At 37.3% G+C, this 19569-nt stretch overlaps 1 protein-coding gene across 2 annotated transcripts in view; it reads left to right on the forward strand.

Annotated features, from left to right (window-relative positions):
• The first annotated feature begins 1220 nt into the window (after positions 1-1220).
• The window catches only part of ANKRD26 (ankyrin repeat domain containing 26), a 107444-nt gene continuing 89095 nt past the window's right edge, over positions 1221-19569 (forward strand). Inside the window, exons 1-6 of one of the 2 annotated variants that reach the window (XM_033100794.1) lie at positions 1221-1654; positions 5163-5277; positions 5433-5606; positions 9957-10063; positions 13447-13517; positions 18329-18385. In XM_033100794.1, the coding sequence (XP_032956685.1) occupies positions 1404-1654; positions 5163-5277; positions 5433-5606; positions 9957-10063; positions 13447-13517; positions 18329-18385 (775 nt within the window). In that variant the 5' untranslated portion in view covers positions 1221-1403. The remainder of the gene's footprint in view (positions 1655-5162; positions 5278-5432; positions 5607-9956; positions 10064-13446; positions 13518-18328; positions 18386-19569) is intronic. The other variant, XM_033100795.1, reaches the window with a different exon arrangement.

The raw sequence follows: 19569 nt of genomic DNA on the forward strand, positions 1-19569 counted from the left end.
TCACTCTGGTTTTCAAATACACAGATATCAAAATAATCATCACTTACAAATTATAATGGAAAAAAATATACCATCACAATAAAAAATAAAAATCCGACATATATCATAAATATATCAAGAAGTGGACAGGATTTACATAAGGAAAAAACTACCAAAAGCTAATGAGGTACATAAAATAGGCTGAAATTAAGAGACATACCTTGTATCTGGACACACTGATGCAAGAGATTGATTCTCAGTTAAAATTAGTTCTTGACAGAATTAAAATAAAAATCTCACTAAGATTTTTTTTTATAATTTGGAATACTGATGAAAAATTCATATCAAATAACTTCTAGGTAAACAATGTCCGGAGAATACTGAAAAAGAAGAGTAAGGAGGGGGAACTTTGGAACTTTAAAGAATATTAAAATATATTTTATAAAGAAGTTAAAATAGTGGAGTATTGATGCAAAAAGCAGATCATTCAATGGAACAGACCGACAAACCCAGAAGGAGAAGAAACATACCTGAGAATTTAATGCACAATAAAGTGGCATTTTAAACTAGGTGAGAAAAGATGGTTTGCGACGTGTGAATAGCCATTTTTTTAAGAAGTTCTTAAATGTTACACCATGTTCCAAAACAAATCTTGGATTGATTAAGGATTTAATTGGGGGAAATTAACAGTAAAGAAAATGTAAACATAAGGCTGGGCCAAAGGAGAGGGTTAAGAGGCATACAGAAATGCATTTTCACTTTATTTGAAGAATGTTCATTTGTTTCTCATAAGTGTGCATGTGTATTGCCACGATCTCTGAAACCACGAAAACATGTTTCTGTTGTTGCATTCGTTTTAGCCAGTCTCCAGACTAGCTGGGGCCCAGAGGGATGTGGAAAAGTCCTAAACTGAGGGACAAGGAGTTCAGAGATTTTTTTTTTTTTTTTTAGGGGAGTTTTCTGGGGGAATGAGTCCTTCAGCACCCTTAAGTTCCACACCACTTTAGCCCAAGGCGGAGGCAAAGACCACTTTTCCACTGGGCGAATCTAACTTTCGCAAAAATCTGAAAACACTGGGCCAAATGCCACCAACTTTAGAAAGGAACCCAGCACTGCCCGCAAGCAACCGCTGAGATTTGAGCCTCCTGGGCGTGCACATGCGCTCTGAGTACTCTTGACTTTGGTTGCGTGCCTCTGTGCGCTTGCGCAGAGACATAGCCTCTGAGGCACGCACGCGCACTTGTGTTCAGTGGCATTCCTTGGTTACAATTATTTTGGATTGAAAGATTTCGAACTCTGGCGCTGCCCTGTTGGGATGTTGTGGCGGGAGGCGTTTTGTTTACCTAGAGCGCTAGTGGTGGGCTCAAGAGGAGGTGAGAATCCGAGGGGGTTCTGAGGCGTCTCTGAAGCCGGTGGGCTCTGCGATGAAGAAGATTTTTGGCTTTGGGAATCGGAAGGGCAAGTCGCCCTTGGGCTCGTTAACTAGCCCGCGGAGCAAAGGCGTTGGCATGATGGCTGAGACTGGTAATACAGTCCCCTTGGGGTCTGGGTACCACATCCGAGACAAAGATCTGGGTAAGATCCACAAAGCTGCCAGCGTGGGCGACGTAGCGAAAGTGCAGCAGCTTCTATTGCTCCGGATAAATGGCTTGAATGACAGAGACAGGATGAACAGGTAATAGCGACTTCGAGGCTGGCTGCCAGGGCTGGGAAGAGGCTGGGGGCAGGTGGGAGAAGGGCTCACCTGCCCGGGCATATCCAGGTGGAGCCCAGCCCTCCTGTCACCGAGGATACTGGGCTCTTCCCTTTGTTGAGGGGACCCTACCTGGGGTCCAGGGCCCAGGCCGACTTCGTGAGCAGCAGAAATGAAAACTTAAGGACCCATTCATCATTCCCCTTGATGAATTTGCCGGAGCACTTTACTGGCAATTTTAAAGCGATTTAACTGAATATCAGTAATAAAAATGAAAATAAGTATATACAGCATTTTATTTTTGATATTCACAATTTTATACAGTAATGTTATATACTATAGAAAAGTGCATAACGAGAAAAATAGTTCCCATAATAGAGCAACTGGTGGGCTAAAAATTCCTCGGATATAATCCAGTATCCGTTTTATATCAGTGTACACCTAAGTATATGGTCTTTATTGAGGTAACTTAGAAGGGAACCTTGAAATGGGAAGATGGCTGTGGTCTTAAATAGGAAGACTCATTTTTCTCAAAATGTGTCCTCTTCCTCTATTTATCATTTTTACGTAAACCAATCAAAAATACGGTTTAAAAATTTTTGAGTTACATATGCCGTCCTTTATTGTGATGAAGTAAAGGGAAGTTTTGTATAGTAGACAACGATTTGCGATTCTAGATACTAACATGTGCTATAAATTTACACGAATTGTTTACTAATAACTGAGAAGAAAGACAAATGATTTGAACAGAATAGAAAATGCTCAAAGACCCAAATATCTGTAAAAGTTTAGAATTTGATATTGATGACATTTTATGTTAGTAGAAAAGGTGAATTACTGATAAATGGTGGAGGCATACCTGTTAAGTATTTGGAGAAAATTAGCTAGATTTTTAAATCACAAATTTAAGTTCCAGATGTAATATAGATTAAAAATTTTTAAATATACAAAATGAGAAAAGTATCAGAAGAAAACATAAATGTCTATTTATACATTTTTTTATGTTGACAAAGACTTCAAAAGCAAGAATTTTGGAGACTGAGCAATATAAAAAAACTATAACCCTCTGTATATCAGAAAATAATATTAACAAAATAAAAGAAAATGTACTTCCAAAATATTTACAACATGTATGTATATGAGAGAAAAAGTATATTTTCCTTTTACTAAGAAGTTTTTGAAATCAACAAGAAAACACTCTAATTTGAAACTGGACAAAGTCCTTTCAGTAGAGCTACAAGTGACCAACAGACATAGGAAAATTATTTAGTGTCCCTGGTGAAAAACGGGATTTAAATTAAAAGAGAAATGAAGTTCCCTTTTCCATCCACAAAGTGTGTGAAGGTGAGGAGCCATGGCACTTATATTTCTGTTTCAAGTTCAAATAGCTTCTGACTTTTCAGACAGGCAATTTGGTGATAAGGACCACATTTAAAAAATATATATTCCCTTTACCCATCAATTCAATTTATACTAAAATATCTTTACAAAATAATAGATAAATTACAATTTGTTTTTCTCAGCACTACTTAAAATAGCAATGTATTAAGCAGAATGAATGGATTTTATAAATAAATTGTAGTGCATTCACAGGATGGAATAAATAATATAGACCACTGAAAGTGGTATGGATAATAGATGTATGTTGACATGCAAAGATGTACTTTGGTAGATTGAAAAGGGAGAAAAAAATCAGTTTGATTGTACACACACACAAACAGACTATGATCTTCTGTTAGCCAAAAACGTGCAAAATGGGATAAAATTGATATCTGATCATGTCTATTATAAGTGAAATTTTCTTTTCCTTGTTTAAAAATCTGATTTCTGTTTGTATAGAAATGAAGTTGTATAGAAATGCTAGCAAAAGTTTATTATTAATGAAATATTCCTGGGGAAGAGCAGGAATATGAATCTTGCAGATACAAATAATTTCTCACTTTCATTTATTTAAAACATTTTTTGAGTATTGGTATCTTCTGACAACATTTAGCCTACTCAGAAGTACAGGGAATCTTTTTATCTGTGCCTGTAGAGTTTATGTATATACGAGTATATAGTTATACACATGTTTTTTATTATATATAGCTTTATTACATAAAATATGTAAAAGATTATAATCATTTCAGTTGTGTCCTAATGAAAATGAAAAAATAAAAGTAGCAATATAAGTGATTATTACTATCGCAGAAATATTGCTTTACTTTATAAGTTTCCGTGAAAATTACTGAACTCTCCAACTATATATATTTATCCATTGTTTCAATCCATTTATTCATCAAATATAATCTGAATACCTATTATGTAGCAAACATAGTCTACTCAGGACCTTTTCATCTTTCAACCTTCATGTTGCCCATTATAAGCAAATGAGAAATTTAAAATTGAAGTATTAGGACCTTATGTCAATTGAAGATTTTTCTTTCTTCTTTCAAACAAAAGTATTTCAGAAGGTAGGAAATTGTAGAAGAAAACTTCTACCTGCCCTTTTGAAAGTGTATATTAGTGTTAAAGACTAATACTGATCATTGGAAATACCCGATTTTCATATAATCGCTAAATCTAAACTGAATAAAATGAACCATCCCTATTCATTTGGATGCTGAATTTTCTTTCACTTGAAGTTTCTTGAAAATTCAAGTAAGACCTACTTTTTAAAAAAATTATTTTCTTGTTTTGTTTTGTTATGTTAGTCCTCTTCCCCATAATGCTTTTAAGAACTAAAATTTATTTACATGCCAACCATGTGCCTAGACCTGCAGTCGGTCTGATGCAAATACCATTGTCGCACTTGTAAGGCACCACGGAGGGCAGGGTGCCCACTACTTTATGATCCAGTGATAAAGGTTTAAAAATGCTGCTGATCGTAGTGATAAGACATTTTGAATTATAAATTGAATTCCAATGTCAGAGATGTTAACATGTGAGAAAATAAGCATCTTAGAAATATTGAAATACAGTGTCCTTTCTAATCCTTAAAATATATCTGCAAAGTAGGTAGAGTGATATCATTTTCCTTATCTTTTGTGATATCTTTGTGAAGTAGTAGTGATAGTAAGAATTATAATAATATTATCTAACAATTATTCAGCTGTGTTTTGTGGTAGGAAGTGTAGTAAACTCTTTGCATAGATCTCATTTAAGCAAACTCCTGTGTCCTGTGAAGTAACTACTGTGTTTATGCCCATTTTGTTGATGAGGAAATCGAGGCCCACAAAGGCTAAGGGATAGCTCACAAGTGACAGAGTTGAAGTGGGATCAAACTCAAGTTGAGCTGAATCCCCAGGTCATGTCCTCTCTACTCACATAGGCTGCTCTTTCATTAATGTGGTGAGTGACAAGAGCTAGTAAATTTGTCCTTTGCCCAGAAGCAAACTCCATATTGCTTTAGAAGGCCTAGGAATAGCATCTCACGTTCACAGTTACGTGAGGAATTGTATGTTTGAGACAGTGCCCTGTAATGTCCTAAAAAACCTTGTCACCCTCATAGGACTGCTCTGCATCTGGCCTGTGCCTGTGGTCACCTGGGAGTGGTGACTCTGCTAACAGACAGGAAATGCGAGCTGAACCTCCGTGACAATGAGAACAGGACAGCTCTGATGAAGGTACGTGGTAGCCAGCTATGTCAACACCAGATGGATTTCATTATTTAGAATAAAAATGAACATATCCCGATTAACTATAACTGATTGGGGAAAGTTGTGGAATGTCTACTTTGAATTCCCAGAGTTTACCATCTATTTCTGGGCATAATCCACAGGCCGTACAGTGTCAAGAAGAAGAGTGTGTGAGTCTCCTGCTGGAATGTGGTGCTGATCCAAATATAATGGACATCCATGGCAACACCGCTCTCCACCACGCAGCCCTGGGTTGGAACATCACGATAGCCGCAAAGCTGCTGCAACACCAGGCAGATATGGAAGCAAGGAACAAGGTATAGATCGATGAATTATTTACACAATATTTGCAGTACACGTCTCTTTAGCCACAAGTATTGTATTTCTAGCAGGTATGCACTGCATACTGTACATCAGGCCCTGTCACCAGGGAAACAACTCCAAAGCCAAGTCAGGGAGGCTGGGAAATGGGGTGTCCACGGAAAGGGCCCAGCTCTGCCTCCCAGCTCCCGTTCCACCCCAGAAGGAAGCACTTGCTGTTGTGTGTGGGAGTGGGTGCCAGGCTCAGAGCCCACCAAGCACTGACGGTCTGGGGGGAGGGAAGTGATGTGGGGGTGGCTGCTGTGCAGGCAGGGCCTGAGGACATGGGCGCTGCTGGGGATATGGTGGGAGGAGGAGTGGAGACCTGGTACCCGGCTGGGGGGGCTAGGGTGTGTGTGTGGGGAGGAGAAGCAGCAGGCCGCAGGCGCCGGGCACCCCAGGACCCTGGGGTTCTGAAGACTGGGCAGGAGGGTCAGTCACGTCTGGGCATCCAGCAAGGACATCTGCCTGTGCTCAGAACCCTCTGCCACCACGGCCTCCCTGGAGGTCTCCCCCTCAGAGTGGGGCTCCTGCTCAGCCTCATGCAGGTCCTGGGCAGGTTGTAGGTGTACAGAGGGAGGAGGTGATGGGGACGCGTTCACGCGCTTTTGCTCCTGGACCTACATCACCTCTCGCCACTGCAACCCCGGCAGGAACGCTCTCGGTTGACATCGGTAGGGTCAATTTTACATGTTTGCAAGTCAGGCAGTTCCCTGAATGAAAACATTTTGAACTTAGTTGTTGAAGATTTCACTTTATATAATGATACTTCTGAAGAAGCAGTAGAGGGTACAGCTCTCTTTTATACATTTACAGCAAATATTTGTGAAAACACAATTTGTCAAAGGCAAAACTTTCCTTTTCAAATATTTTTTTCCCGTCTGAGTTTTTTCCCAATTCATGGAAAGTAACACAGGAAACCGAATTTGCTTTGGAAATAGGCTTGATCTTAAAACTCAAACAAAACAACAGCTTTTTACAGTATCATAGAAATCTTCCTGCTATTAACAAGTTCCCATATTATAAAAAGGTGATTTACATAAAAGTGATTTAGCTCTCATTGGCCAAAGCTTAGGAGGGAAAAAAGAAAGGGAAAAGAAAAGAGCTATCTGAATTATGCAGGCCTATTTGGGAATTTGGCCACTGAGGGGAAATAAGAAGAGGTTTTTATTTTTGCTTTTCCTTCAGTTTATATGGTTAGGCATGGTGCTCTCCAGTTTTCAGGGATAATAATCCTTAGTTTGGGAGGGAGAGTTAGCGAGATGGAAACTTGCCTGGAGATCAGTTCTAGGAGGGCTCTCAAGCCACCAGATTGGCAGTGAACAGGTGGCGATTAAGTGAGAAACAGGAGACAAGGACAAATAATTAACTGACATATTATCCTGTTTTGGCAGAAACAGCCACTTAGATAAAAGTCTAAACTCTCCTGTGAAATCTCGAATGTCTTGATGGGAAGTAAGGAGTTTACCCATAATGAAATCAAGTTGCATTTTAAGTTCATTGGTCCTATTTCCACTCCTACCCAGGAAATTAAGTGCAGTTTTGATAAGTGACTTATCTCTTCCACTTTTGACGAATCCTCAAATGACAGGGAATTGGTCACGTAGATGAGAAAACGGACTGAAGTGATTGCTGCACTAGTTCTCAGCTAGAATTGTGCTGGTGAATCACAATCACCTGAGGAACTTTAAAAAATTTACAAGCGTAGGCTCTTTCCTAAAGATTTTGATTGAGTAAATCTAATAAGGCCTGCACCTGGTGTATTTAGAAATATTTCCTTGAGATTCTGATACAACTCTTGGTTGTATTAAGAAGTCCTGCATGGATAAGTGTAATGTATCAATTCACATCTCAAAAACTGAAGAAATCTCTAGAAGAGGTAGAGTTTGAGAGGTGATACTTCCTTCATCTCTCTCCTTTTCAACAGTCTTAGCCTGACTTTGAACTGTCTGTACCTCTGGGCTCGAGAAGTGAAAGGGAATATCACTGGCGGTATCTACTAGCTTAAAGAACACCTACCTGTTTCCTTTCAGCCATCAGTCATTCACTGGCACTCAGAGAATCTTTAGAAATTTGCTGATGGGTAATCTACTAATAAGTAGAATTTGACCCTTTAAGAATTTTACATCTTTTGTTCATGCTCAGGTCATTAGATCAACAATGTTTACTGCAAGCAGGGTTTTCCTGCAGTAATAGAAAATCGTGAACCTTCCTTTTAGTTGAAGCTGTGCGATAGACTGTCTCAGTATGTCTGTTAAATTCGTAGAGCCCTGGCATAATCAGGATGGCAGTTTTAAACATCAAATTATCAAAAACCATGAAGTTAGTACCAGAACAGATGGGAACTGTTTTAATAATTTAGTTTCAGCAGTCCTATGAATTATCCATTTGATTAACAATCTGTGAAAAAGAAATACAAATAGATTGTGATTTGAATAAGTATTGGAAAAATTCTTGAAGTGGGTATAATGAGTCTAAATAACAATTTTTATTACATGTTGGGCCCATTTTTTTGATAAAACATGTGATACTAAAGAAAGGAAAGGTTTTACATACAAATATTCACATTATACTCAACCATTTGGAAACAGCAAATATAAAATCCCAAGTGTGCTATAGACTATATGTGGCCTCTGGGTATGTTTAGTTTGCCTCCATATATTGAGTCAACACTGACAATTCTGGAGACTCATGAAGAAATCTGGATGTCAAGCTTCTCTAAAGAATCAAACCTGGTCCCCTTCAGCCCTGACTATAGTGGGTGTGCTGTGGCGAGGCTGTGCCTCTTACATGGAACGTGTGTTCTATAGTTTCCTACTGTCCCCACCTGGGTTCTTCACTTACTTTGGTCACCGTCTTTGCCTCTGTAAGCACTGGAGGTTACGATTCCTGTTTTACAGTATATTTTGATAAACATCTCAAGATTTTCAAGACAGTCTATATTGATTTATTATATGTATTTTATATTTGATATTAATCTCTTTACAATGAGATTGAATTTTTCAAATTAGAATTTATGTTTTTTTTTTTTTAGAAAAAACTTCTTTATATGTCCTATAATCATATTTCCATTGAAATGTCTCTAAGTCTTACGAGGTGTATGATTATAGTTGGAGAGGTTTTGCATATTCCAGACAATATTATATCTTTCCCCTCAGTATTGTTTGTTAAAAATGTCAGTGATTTAGTAGCTTTCATTATGCTAAAAATAATCTATATAGATCAGTATTAAAATGTTTATTGATAAGCCAAGATATTTTTGTTTCTAATTTATATTTTGCCTAAACTATAAAATAATTTTAAGTAGCAGTTAAATGGAGCTAGAATAAAAACAGACTTTTAAAAAAAATAGATATGCATCAGGGTCCCAGAATTATCACCATAATTGAGAATAAAATTTCATATTGAGCTTTCTAACAGCTAAGATAAAAATCTATGATCTTATAATAGGAGAAAACCCATGGACCATTTATTCATAAGCAATCAAAGTTCATGTGAAGCCTATCTCTTTATAATGTGGAGTCCATTTCTTTAGTGATCCTTTTGGAGCAGGAGAGCCTGAAGTTGACATCTGGGATCCTGAGAACATTGATAGAAGAGAAGCAAGCAAGTTTGTATAAGTTGGAGAAAGTCTTCACCTCTGTTGAAAAGCTCTCAAAACTGTATCCCTGAAACTCTGTAACTTCTCAAATGTAAATGTTTGCCACAGAAAAGCATTATCAAATGGGGATTAAGCAAAGTGAAACATTTCTTTAGTAATAGCATATAAAGCATAGTTTTGTGATGTTTCTCAAACACAGGTGATCTTTCTGGAATCTTCCTGTTGGGACACAGTACTTAACTTCCAATAAAGTACATATTCTTTGGAATATAATTTTAGAAACACTACTCTAGAGATAGTCATTTTGGTGATTAAGTCAATAAAAATACTGAAAGCATTTACTACTATGTTTTAGAGTTTGGAGTTACAGAGATGAAAAACAGCCCCTGCCCTCAAGAAGCTCTCGGCTCAGACAGGGAATAATAAAATCACTGCAGTTATACTATGATAGAGGCTGTGCTAGGAGCAAAGATTCCTGAAACCACGACTGCCAGTGTTTAAAGGGAGTTCTGGAGAATGAGGTTGCAGTTCATCTGCTGGAGACATAGAAGGAGGGTATTTGAAAGAGAAGGAGCAGCAGATGACAGCACGGGGGCTGCTTTTTATTTATTATATGTTTGAGTGCAGAGGATCTTTTATGAGTTTTAAAATTCAGTTTAGAAATATATAATTTTATAGGTTATAAATTGTTTTCTCTGTTTTACAGGATGATCTCACACCCCTTTCACTTGCTGTACGTGAAAACAATCAGCAAATGGTGGAATTTTTAGTAAAAAGAAATGCAAACGTACATGCGGTTGATAAGATGAAAAGGTACAGTTGTTCATTCTTTTTTTGTTTAACCTTAGTATTCTGAAGTGGTAACAATCAAGTCAGAAAGTAAATTAATAAGAAGAGGATTGACTTACAATCATATACTGGAAAACATCAACACATTATCATTTAGGTAAAAAAGCAATTATTCTGACTGGGCAACAGGAAGAACAGTATACGCAGTCTGACAATTAAGTTCATGAACTTGCCATTGTGCGCTTACATTAGCAAGTAAGGTTACATTGGAAAGGTTTCACAACCTTGGTATATCAGTGTCTCACAGCTGTGTTCGTGTCAATATGTGGCAGTGTCTTACTGAGTGGCGTTCATTAGTGTTGTGTGTTTTTGTGTGCTGTTGTGAGAATGTCTGAGCTTGAATTAGAGCAATGAACAAACATTAAATTTCTTGTTAAACTTGGCAAGAGTGGAAATGAAATCAGGGACATGTTAGTCCAAGTTTATGGGGATAAGGACATGCAGAAAACGGCAGTGTACAAATGGGTTAAATGTTTTTCTGAGGGGTGAGAACGCATCACTGATGAAGAGAGGTCAGGGTGGCCAGTTACGAGCAGAACTGACGAAAACATTGCAAAAATTGGTCAAATTGTATGTCAAAATCATTGGCTTACTGTGAGAAGCATAGCAGACCAAGTAAACATAGATAGAGAAACAGGAAAATCTTAACTGAAAATCTTGGCACGAGAAAGGTGTGTGCAAAAATGGTCCCAAAGGAACTCACCAATTAACAAAAGCAAAGGAGAGTCAAAGTTTGCCAAGACCTTTTGGAGAGGCAAGATGATGTTTTGGGCCATGTTATCACTGGTGAGGAAACATAGGTGTACCAATACGACCCTGAAACAAAGCATCAAAGTGCACAACGAACGTCTCCACGACCAAAAAAGTTCCGTCAGTCCAAATCATGAGTCAAAATGATGTTGCTAACCTTTTTTTGATATCAGAGGGATCATTCATTATGAATTTGTACTAACTGGACAAACAGTTAACCATGTTTACTATTTGGAAGTGCTGAAAAGGCTGCGTGAAAAAGTTAGATAAAAACGACCTGAACTTTTCGTCAACATTTCATGGCTCTTGCATCACGACAATGCACCAGATCACACGGCACTGTCTGTGAGGAACTTTTTTGTTAGTAAACAAATCATTGTATTGGAACACCCTCCCTACTCACCTGATCTGGCCCCCAATGACTTCTTTAGTTACCCAAAGAGAAAGGAAATATTCAAAGGAAGACATTTTGATGACATTCAGGACATCAAGGGTAATACGACGACAGCTCTGATGGCCATTCCAGAAAGAGTTCCAAAATTGCTTTGAAGGGTGGACTAGGTGCTCGCATTAGTGCATAGCTTCCCAAGCAGAGTACTTGGAAGGTGACCCTAGTGATATTGAGCAATGAGGTGGGTAGGATGAGTCCGCAAACTTAATTGTCTGGCCTTGTAGTCATGACTGACCTTTGCTCCCAGGTTGCCCTTGCTGATCCAGAATCCTCAGCAAGGATTTTCCTTGCTCATGGTTTTCCTTGCTCATGGTGTTCATGTTTTTCCACACTTGGACTTAAAAGTTACAACATTCCTTAGTTTACATCCACGTGTCTGTGTGGATGTATCAGCCCCTATTCCAAAGCACCAGCACCCTGGCCTAGAAGTTGGGCCTCCCAGCTTTAGCCACACATACCCCCCCCACACACTGGAAACCTACACTGGGCCACAGCTCAGCCCAGACTTTCACAATGAGTTACCCTTTGAGCGAATTATCCTTTGAGGGTCTTGTTTGTGTCTTGAGCGTCTTGTTGGTTGTGCTAGCAGATGTTAGTTGGCACCATTCTGAGCTGTCAGAGAGGGTCAAATAATGTGCAGGAAAAGATCAGACTTTCCTTTCTCCTCTGTTACCAGATATGCATTCCAAGGCTGCTTGATAATCCCCTAGAGCTCCTTTTCTTAGGTCCTGGAAGGTCCCATATTGCCCTTCCCAGAGTAGTAGGTGCCAAGATGCCTGAGGTCCCATAATTAAGGTTGAACTCTCAAGTGATCTCTTTTTCATAATAACGATTCTTCGAAGTGACTTGAATCTCCCTCAGGTTTCAAAATATTCTCAATTATGCCTCACAGGGAAGCCAGTCAACAGAAAGCTCTGAATCTGAATCTAAAGTAGGTTATTTGGCATTAGAATAGCTGAGCCCCACCCATGACTCATCAGTATGCGTGATGAGTAAAGGGAGAGTCATATCTTCCAAGTCAATGGGGATGGACAGGGAGGTTAAGCATCATTCTAATAAAGACCTGTGGTTCAGAGTTTAAGGAGGTACAGACCGGACAGTAGCAGTCCAAGCCAGGTTTTACTTCTGTTACTTCTCTGCAGTCAGTGTGATTAACTGCAAGAATAGGGGACCATTGTGTTATCTGATTTAATGAGGTAATATATTTATAAATAAATTTAGTTACAAATTTTATAATAGCTGAGGTGCCCTGAATTACAAACCACAAAAAAAGAGTAGCTAATAAACAAAATTAATAACATTTCCTAAAAACTGCAACATTTGAATGTCAGAACCTATGAAAAACACACATTAGGGTTTATTTGGGATTCCAAAATAGTTTCTACAAATAAAGTTTAAGAGCAACTCATTTCATTGCCTTATTATTTCTCTGAGCACTATTTTGGTATATTGTCTCATTTCCTCTAAAAACCTGGTAAAATAAGGCAGTGAGATACTTGTTTTATAGAGGAGGACTTTGAGCCAAAGAGAAGCAACTTGTCTGAGACTATGAATAGCTGTTACAGAGCTACCGGGTTTCCCCGAAAATAAGACCTAGCCAGACCATCAGCTCTAATGCGTCTTTTGGAGCAAAAATTAATATAAGACCCAGTATTGTATTATATTATATTATGTTATAATGTAATATTATTATATTACATTATATTATATAAGATCTGGTATTATATATTATATTATATTATATTACACCAGGTCTTATTATAGTAAAATAAGACTGGGTCTTATATTAATTTTTGCTCCAAAAGATGCATTATAGCTGATTGTCTGGCTAAGTCTTATTTTTGGGGAAACATGGTAGGACTTCTGAGTTCAAGACACTTGCTTTTATGTCAAACTAACTGTAATTAATTGACTGAACTATACTGCCCTCAATTCATGACTGGTTCACCTTACTTTTTTTTCCTCTTTAAGAAAGTGCTTTATAAAGAGTTTGTTGAACTTACAAATTTGAACTGTATGGGGTAATTGAAGTTTTGATATTAGCGCTGATATTATCTGAAATATGCTAAGAAATTTATATATTTGATAAATTTTTTTATATCAGTTTTAAGATAGTAAGACTATTTATCACCTTTTTTATACACAGCAATCACAAACTAATTTTTGAATCTAAAGAAGAAGGGAGGTGTAAAATATCTTCTGAGAACAGCAATCTAGGTAAGACTTCTGATAGTGAATTGCTCTTGATGGTTCTACTATGGATAAAGTAAGAGTAAGGAAGTTTTGGTAATGAAAGAGCAGTGAAAAAAACAATGTGTAAATTGCATGTATATATTTCTTAATTAATTTAATTCTTAATAGTCTAGTATTCAAAATTATTATAAAAGTTAATTGTAGGTAATTTAAAATCTGAGACAGTATTATTTGAAAAGAAATTCATTTATTTAGTCATGACCCCTAAAATGCCATATATCTTTGCGTAAATAAGAAAAAAGATTTTTAAATTAGTATGTTGTATGTTTCCTCTATAATCACCTTGTACCAAATTAGACTTGTTTTAAAAATGGATCTTTTGTGTAATATTTATAGCGAATGGATTACATCTAGCAGATGAATACTTGTTATTACATAGTGATTGGTCTCACTAAAAATGTAACTAAAACTAGGAACTCAGTAATACCTTCCTGGTGCTATAAACAAATGGCAAACAATAAGAGCTACAAAACTAGCCACTGTGCAGCAATCCCAATGATATTGTTTTATAAAGATATCTACTGGTACTATGCAAGTCAGAAAAGCAGTGTCTTGTTGAGAAGCATAGGTTATTTTCCATACAGATACACTAACAAGGTTTCACTGTTATCACCTTCGTTCCTCATAAGTTAAAGCAGAATGAGACACGTTGACTTCATTAGAAGATGTTTCCTTATATTTGTTGGATAATTGTCATGACATCGTAATTTCTTTAGAACAAGATGCTCTGTTGCCATTAGTCAAAAGATAATCATAATAAATATTCACATGGCCATCCTTAGGTCTCAAAACATTATGAAAAAAGTAGAAAAAGCTTCACAAAGACAAAAATGCTGCTGTACTCACTGGATGTGGCACCTTGTGCATTTTGCAATCTGAATGCATGAGGACCCCTTTCACTTAGTACTATTAAGAACTTCTGTAGGTTGGTTTTGTAAGTTATCGAAAACACGAAGATGACATGGAGTTTGGTCTTTAAGGTGCTCATAATATTATAGACCTGTCCCTGGTTTATTTCTGTGGTTTTTAATAAAAAGGAAACCTTTTTATTCATTTATTCATTTGTCCGTGTAATGGTTTGCTGTGTGACCCTCCAGTGTCTTTCAGGTACTAAGTGTTACTCCGATGCTGCAGAACACAAGCGTTTTAAACACACAGTCCCTGCTGTCCAAGGGCTTGTGATTATCATTGTCGTTTTTATTCTTTACCATACTTTATACAGTGCTCACTAGACACCAGAGCCCATGGAGAGCTTATAATTATCATTATTTATTGTTTTTATTGGTGTGTGGTATGTGCCAGACACTTGCAGTCCATATGAGGAATCAGAGTTGTAAAAATCTGGGTAGGATTAAGGGAAGCATGCAGAGCAAGGGAAGGGGGCCAGGTAAAGAGGCAGAAGGACGGGTTGGGCAGCAGGGACAACTCTCAAGGTGACAGCTTTGCAGAAGGAGCCGCAGACATAGGCTCCGATGTCCAAGGGAACTTTGCAGGATGTGTGAGCAGCTCAGTTTTGATGGTGCCAACAGTGTGCTGTGCGGATGGTTGGGAAGGAGGTGAATACCTAGGTAAGGCAAGCTTGGGAAAGTCTTTAGTACTAGAGGTAGGAGTCGCTCTGATCCTGTCCGCCTTGGGAAATGATTCCGATAGACTGCTGTTAGCTGCACATAATAGGTGACCTAGTTAACAGAGGCTAAAACAACAGGATCCAGGGTGGGGTAGGGGTTCAGTGACGCCATCAGGACACCTGATGTTGGCCCTTTTCAGCTGTGCGGCTGTCAGTGTTTTGTTGAAGTCTCGTTTCCTGGTCAGCTAATTAGCAATGCCTCCAAGCATCATATTCTCACCACAATATCCAAAGGCTGAAAGGACTGCTTTTCTTTACATGTTTCTCGTTTTTAATTTTTCTTTAAAGAATAGTTGGCATGCGATATAATATTAGTTTCAGGTGTACAACATAGTGATTTGACATTTATATACCTTACGAGGTGATCACCACGATAAGTCTAGTCACCAACTATCACCTGCAAAGTTACTACGATATTATTGACATATTGCCTCTGCTGTACGCGATCCCTGTGGCTTATTTTATCACTGGAAGTTTGTATGTCGCATTCACCTTCTTTTTCATCATCCCCACAACTCCCTCTCCTCTGGCAACCATCTGGCTGTTCTTTATAGCTATGGGTTTGTTTCTGTTTTGTTTGTCTTGTTTTTTTAGATTCCACACATAAGCAAGATCTTACGGTATTTGTCTTTCTCTGTCTTATTTCACTTAGCGTAATACCCTCTAGGAACATCCATGTTGTTGCAAATGGCAAGATTATGGATGAGTAATATCCCTTGTGTATATGTGGTATATTCAGCACATCTTTATCCATTCATCTACCGAAGGACACCTATGATGCGTCTGTATCTTGGCTATTGTAAATAATGCTACAGTGAACATAGGGGTGCAGATATCATTTTGAATTAGTCTTTTTGTTTTCTTTGAACAAATACCCAGAAGTGGAATTGCTGGGTCATATGGTAGTTCAAGTTTTAATTTTATGAGGAATCTCTATACTGTTTTCCATAGTGACTGCACCAATTTACAACCCCACCAACAGTGCACAAGGGGTCCCTTTTCTCCACATCCCTGTCAGCATTTGTTATTTGTTCCCATTTTGATGATAACCATCTGACAGTGTGAGGTGATATCTCATTGTGGTTTTGATTTGAATTTCTCTGATGATTAGTGATGTTGAGCTATGTGTTTCTTTTAAATAGGAAGAAAACAGAGGCTTTCAGTAGGCTCCCCGTAACATTTATAGGCTGGGGTACATCACATTCTCATTCCTATACTAGTTAGTGATAAAACTAGTCACTGTGGTTAGCTTAGTATAATATGTCCTTTTCTGGAGCTGAGGAGAAGCCACCTTCTTTATGTATTGGGACAATAAATCTCTACACAGAGTTGTGGTTCCCCAGCGAGAATGAAGACCAAGGAATGGCTAGTGGGCAGGGAGCCAGCAGTGGTGACTGCAGGGGCTCATGGGAGAGTTTTGAGCAGAAGAGGAACAAGAGTGGATTCGGGCACTCTGGTTGTGGTTTACAGAAAGCTTTTTCTGTAAAGGGCCTTATTTTAGGCCATTTGGTCTCTGTCACAGCTACTCAAATCTGTCATTATGGTATGAAAGCAGTCATGGCCGTATGTAAGTGAACAGGCAAGACTGCTCCAGTAAAACTTTATATACAAGACCAGATGGCGGGGCGGAGTTGCCCTGTGGGCCATAGTTTACTGTCCCCTCATATAGAGGATAGGTTGGAGGAAACCACATAAAGAGACTGGCAGACAAAGGAAGCTTTTCCTTCCTTGGACTATTATCAGTTCACTATGACATTTTTACCCATCCATGCTGAAAGAAATAAAAGTGAGGCAGCTCAATTTATTCAATTTAAAATGTTAGCCTTTTTCTAGACTTATATCTTTCTCATTTGTTTTGCAGGAAAAAAATCTTATTCATTTAAGAAATAACCATAATCAGTGGTGTTTTGTTTTTGTTTTTTCCCTTGTGAAAGCCATCTGTTAAGAGCCCATGTTTGACTAGGGCAGTGGCTGTGGTAAAATAAAGCAGAGACAGAAAAGAGGAACAGTTAACATGATTTAGTGATGATTGAATATAAAACTTTAGTGGGGAGAGAGAAATCTGAGAAGATTCATAGGTTTCCATATTGTGCACCAGCATTTAAATTGGACGTGAGGAGTGAATAGGACTCTATCAGATGCATAGAGAAGAGCAGCAGGGAAGACCACTTTTGTTTTATACATGTTGAATTTGATGGAATATCCATGGATAAGTCTTGTACATTTTGGTTATGCTGTATTTTGCCATATATATTGCGTACTTTTTTTCCCAAAATTGTGACAGAAAAATAAGGATACACATTGTACATGGGTAGTACTAATTCTGTATCTATATAAAAGTTTTTAATTCTTTTAGTTATGTTTATGAGTTAAAAGTGTTAACTCTAGAAATCAATAACAATATCTGTATGCAAAATAATACCCTGGCATACAATAATTGGTTTTGTTGAACTTACTACGAACTTGCAACGTTGAAGAGTTCTTGACCTTCTATGATGTGTAAATATTGTAAATTTGTTACCGGTACATAAAATTTCTTGTACCTTGTATCTGTTCTTGTGTTTTGTAATTATGTGTTACATAAAATTTCTTGTACCATAATATGTTAAAAAATAAATGCTAAAATTCCTTTATAATACAAAAAACAAGTACCTAAATGTAAACAAATAAAAATTTGAATTAAAAAACTAAAATGGAAGATTTTTTCCCCCTGAAAGTTTGGGCCAAAAATGTGGGTGTGCATTATACATGGCAAAATACGGTAATTTTTTGGCTTGTTCTGTCAACCACTGCCTTAATAGGTGAGGCATGTTTTTAGTTTTATAAGAAATTAAGAAAAAGATTAGAAACAAAATGAACTCTATAATCAGTAGTACATTATTATACTATGGATGATAATTATATGTATTTCTATATTTATTCCAGTTACTTGATTGATAACTATTATAAAAAGGAATTAAACCCTCCTTAGTTGGAGAAAATTGACCGTGTGATCTCTTCATTTTCTTTATAGGAATTTCCATACTGTAGAACATATTGTCATTAAAGTTTTCCATTTTTTATTCTGATTAATATAGGATTGTTACTTATTTCACATTATTTTCTTACATCATTGTTTAATTTTCCCTTTTATGCCTTTATTAAATAGATATAGATCTACAGGAATCTCCAAAACAAGTATCAAGAAAAACAAATTCAAGCACAGGTATTCTGTGAAATAACCTTTTGATTATAATCATGTAAAACATCAACCCAAATAATAAAAATTTCATATAATGCAATTTATTAGAAGTTCCTAAAACCACATTGAGGTTTGGTTACTCACCAGAAAACTTTACACAACTCAGCATATAATTGTATTCGTGCCTGTGATTTATTACAGTGAAAGGGTCAAAGCAAAATCAGTAAAGAGAAAAGGTGTATGGGCCAGAATCTGGAGGATACCAGGCACAAGCTTCCAAGAGTCGTCTCCCTGTTGAATTACCAGGATGTGCCAATTCCTCCTCTGTCAAAATCTGGCACCACATGTGAAATGCTGTCTAGCAGAACCAGAGCCTCCTTAGACTCAGTGCCTAATGCTTTTATGGCACACCAGTCACATAGGCAAGCTCCCCCTAGCACGTACCAGATTCCTAGAAGGAAAGCGAGTTTTTAGCACGAACCACCTTGTACAAACACCTTAGGCCCTGGGAGCCACACTTAGTTAGGGAATGGTGGGAATCCAGGTTTCCAAACACCAGCCGAGGGTCAGCCATTCAAGTAGGACTTTCGAAGGATAGCAGTTAGGCCTGCTGTATGCAATCTTCCTGCACAGCTGTTATAGCCCTGACTTAAATCTTCGGCACTGTCTTAACATTTTATTTTAATAGCAAGTAATATGATGACATGCCATGGTACTGGTTTCAGTTGTATCATCCATAGTATGTTTCAGTGCTGGTTATTTTTTTGCCTTTTTTAAATATTTAACAGGTATTTGTATATAAATTACTATGGTACTTATACTATTTCCTTTTTACCTGATTAATCTTTCAATGTAATTTTTAGATAAAATCAACATAATGATTTCTAATTTAAAATTAGAATAAAATTGCCTTTTAAGTATAGAAATGATTCAGTTTTGATTCACTTTGCAGTACATCCCTGTTCATCATGATAAACCAAGATGTTCAATCATATTTATCAATTATTTTCTTGCCTAAGTATGCAACTAAAATGATTTGCTTTATTTATGGATTTTCATATACTTCATTCAATTGGGTGGATAATACCCATATTCTGATACTCAGATCTTTATCTTAAATTTCAAGGTGACTGTGTCTTGAAAATAGCATTAATATATTAATATACAGTAATAGCAGGTTCAGTGGATACCTTTTTTAAAAAAATTAA

The sequence above is a fragment of the Rhinolophus ferrumequinum genome, assembly GCF_004115265.2.
Source record: "Rhinolophus ferrumequinum isolate MPI-CBG mRhiFer1 chromosome 5 unlocalized genomic scaffold, mRhiFer1_v1.p scaffold_110_arrow_ctg1, whole genome shotgun sequence".
Taxonomy (NCBI): domain Eukaryota; kingdom Metazoa; phylum Chordata; class Mammalia; order Chiroptera; family Rhinolophidae; genus Rhinolophus; species Rhinolophus ferrumequinum.